Below are 3,568 nucleotides of genomic sequence, written 5' to 3'. Positions count from 1 at the left end.
CCTGAACAACATCCATCCCTTAGGCCCACAGGTCCCTACTCTATGCACCATTAGTGGCTATGATTCTCTCAGGCTTCCAGGGACCCTATATAACCAGGAAAAGTGAAGAGCTTCTTATATCACAGATGTACAAACTGGTAACCTTCTATAGCCCTTAGAAAACATTATCTCTACTTTGTGAGCAGGAAAGCAAAGCAGTGAAAATTATTTAAGTGATGGAGAAACAAAAGTAGGCTACAGACAGGAGTAAGTCTGTTACGGCAGAGGAGGACAAAGCTGGGAGGGAGAACAGTTGTCAGTGGAAAGGAGGGTAGAACTGTGGATCAAAGAAGGCTTTGAGTAATTGAAGACAGGAAATTAGAGTGAAGTGAAAAAATAGTGAATTTTGTAGGAAAAAAATGTATAAGGTGATGCAGTAATGTGAGATGAGATGTGTTTGGGTATTTGAGAGAAGTGGAAGAGAGTATTTGAATAGAGTGGTGAGAAAGAAACTTGGACTATTATAGAAACAGAAGGAAGGAAAGAATGTAGTTTAAAAACAGGAGTAGTAGTGAGGTCAGAACTAGTAAACTGTAAGGGGCAATCTAGGGGATTTCAGCATGAGCGCACAGAGATGGAGGGGAAGGCAAGTGGGGGAAAAATCACACATGTACGTCCACCTCCCTTTTTCCATATAGAAAGAAGTAGGATCTTGTAAGTAATGACAATGGCTTTCTTTTTAATCAGAGATCAGTAGACAGTAATTAACACATTTTAAATACAGAAATGCATTGACTTGCCTATGTCTTTAAGAATTCACTGCTCTGAGGAAAATTGGTTTGGGAGACTGACAGAGGAGTGGAAAGAAGTAGGTGAGTTAAGTGGCTAATAAAACAGTATAGAAGAGAAATCATGATAGTGGTAAACAGCAGAAGTGAATAACTTATACTCCGGACGTAGAAACAAGAGGACATGTTAATGGACCTGAATAACCAAGGACAATGCCTGTTGATCTCATATAAATATTTAGTGGTTCAAATGTGATAATAAATATGTAAATGATCTTAAGAGTCTGAAAGTACTCTTAGATATTAGTGTGATTATGACTCATGAATATACTTAAGGGATTAGATAATAGTGTCTTTTTTCCTTTAACTATGGAAAGATCTCCATTAATAGCCAGTGTACTCTTATGAAAGAATCATTGAGTCATGAGGGATAAGGTACAGATGGTTAAATGGCAGGGGATTTAGTAACAGACCTAAGATGCTATACAGCTGTTGTGACAGGAAGAAAGCATGGCAGTAAAGGTATAAGGTAGTTAAATACTGATGTAGTTAAGTGTCTGAAGGAACTGATTTTCTGTTTGTTTTAATATCATCGTGGCATTAGGGACTGCGCGTGATGGCAGGCATGTGGCTGAAGCTTCAAGCCCTGACCAAGCTAGTCACATGGCTGCAGCAGCCATGTAGGCGAGGCAACCATTGTTCTGGGAAGGCACTATCTACAAGAGCAGAACCCTGAAACTGATGTTCATTAAGGCTATTTTAATTATGTGCCATTGAGCAGAACATTTAATTCTCTAAGCCTCTGTTTACTTATCTGTAACATGTCATTCTGTTGACATCATTGACATACTTTATGGTACAAATACGATAGTTAAAATGTAAAAATTCACATTGAAGGAGGACTGTGGTAAGCATTTTTATAATTTTTTCATTATCTGTACAATACTGGGAGACAGGGCTTGTTATCTTTGTCCTTGAAATACATGAAAACAATGAGCAAAGGAGCAAAAACAAAACAAACAAACAAACAAAATCAAGAGTGGCACTAGATTCTTGCAATTATGATGGACCACTGGATCACAGTTTGGGGGTTAATTAACTTCATTCTATTGGGTTGGCCAAAAAGTTTCTTTGGCTTTTTCCACATGTTACAGAAATCTTGAATGAACTTTTTGGCCAACCCAGTAATATCTTAGGAATGAAGAGGCTGTAACTGTTGATATTTTTCTTGTAGCTGTCAGAAATGGTGGAAGGCCATGTCCACAGATGGCAACATTAGAAAACTAGTTGTGAGTCCAGTGACAGTAAAAGTGAGGTTCCAGGATCAGCAAAGCTGACATATAGCTCACAAATCAATTATATCCATGGAACAAATGATAGAAACTCACTTAAATAAAACTCCTGCCTCATTGCAGGGTTGGGACTCATAAATAAACTTTGGTGGAGTATGAAAGAGAAACCAAACGCCAAATACCTGAGGCTGTGTAAATTAGATAAGGGTTATTTACCGTTGGATGCTTGTGGACTTCTGGTTCCCATTTGAACCAGTTTGATGGCTGATTTGTCTACCTCTCTAATTGGTAACCACATTTGCTGCATGTGCAGAGTTTTGAAATACCAATTTCATATCCTACAACATGACTTGATTAGCCTTGTGGGTTTTATCCATTGATAAAACTAACTCTATGCATTTATTGCCTGAGCTTTTCCTGACATTCATTCTAAAGTGTTTCCACCAAGTGTGCTTATCAGAGGAAACTGAATTCGTAATGCTGTGTGTCGTTCTTTCTTTTAGGAGTTCGTTTTTTAATGGTAGGAAAATGGCTCCATGGGACAGCCTCAGGACAGGCTCTAATTCGAGTATCAGACAGTCTGTTTCATTCTACCTCACTGGGATTCCTGGCTACGAGGATGTTCAACACTTTATTTCCATCCCCTTTTGTGTGTTCTATCTGATTGGAATAGTGGGCAACGGCACAATCCTTCACATCATCCACACTGACGAGAGTCTCCATGAGCCCATGTACTACTTCCTGGCCATGCTGTCCCTCACTGACATGGGCATGTCCGTCTCCACCCTGCCCACAGTACTGAAAACCTTCTGGTTTGATGCTAAGGAGATTGCAATGAATGCTTGTGTGGCTCAGATGTATTTTATCCATACTTTTTCTCTGATGGAGTCAGCTGTGCTCCTAGCCATGGCTTTTGACCGCTATGTTGCCATCTGTGATCCTTTGAGGTACTCCAGCAAACTTACCCCACACCGTATTGTCTACATAGCGGTCTTCATTGTAATCAGGTGCTCCACTGTCCTCCCTGTTATTCTTGTTCGTATTCCCACATTTTCCTTCTGTCACTCCCGTGTTCTCTCCCACTCCTTCTGCTTACATCAAGATGTCATCCATTTGGCCTGTGCTGATATCTCATTCAACGTTTTGTATGGCTTATTTGTTGTTGCATTTTATTGGGGTGTAGATTCTCTAGGAATATTTTTATCTTATGCTTTCATCCTCCACTCTGTGCTGCGTATTGCATCCCAGGGAGGGAAGCTGAAAGCCCTCAATACATGTGCCTCCCATATTTGTGCTGTGCTCATTCTGTATGTGCCAATGATAGGCTTGTCCTTAGTGCATCGCTTTGCAAAACACTCTTCCCCCATTATTCATATAACCATGGCAAATATTTACCTGTTAGTTCCACCAGCACTCAACCCAATTATTTATAGCATCAAGACAAAGCAGATTCGTCAAGGTATCCTAAGGATATTATCATCCAAAAGGGTTGGTCTTGCTCACACTTAG

The 3,568-nt window shown here is 40.0% G+C and overlaps 1 protein-coding gene across 1 annotated transcript; it reads left to right on the top strand.

Annotated features, from left to right (window-relative positions):
* The first annotated feature begins 2,587 nt into the window (after positions 1–2,587).
* On the top strand, positions 2,588–3,568 carry LOC130860836 (olfactory receptor 51G1-like). The gene has a single exon (XM_057749387.1). The coding sequence runs from the start codon at positions 2,588–2,590 to the stop codon at positions 3,566–3,568; it is 981 nt and encodes a 326-aa protein (XP_057605370.1).

The sequence above is a fragment of the Hippopotamus amphibius genome, chromosome 9, assembly GCF_030028045.1.
Source record: "Hippopotamus amphibius kiboko isolate mHipAmp2 chromosome 9, mHipAmp2.hap2, whole genome shotgun sequence".
In the NCBI taxonomy this organism is placed as follows: Eukaryota; Metazoa; Chordata; class Mammalia; order Artiodactyla; family Hippopotamidae; genus Hippopotamus; species Hippopotamus amphibius.
Note: the sequence above shows the minus strand (reverse complement) of the source record. Positions and strands in the feature narration are given on the sequence as shown.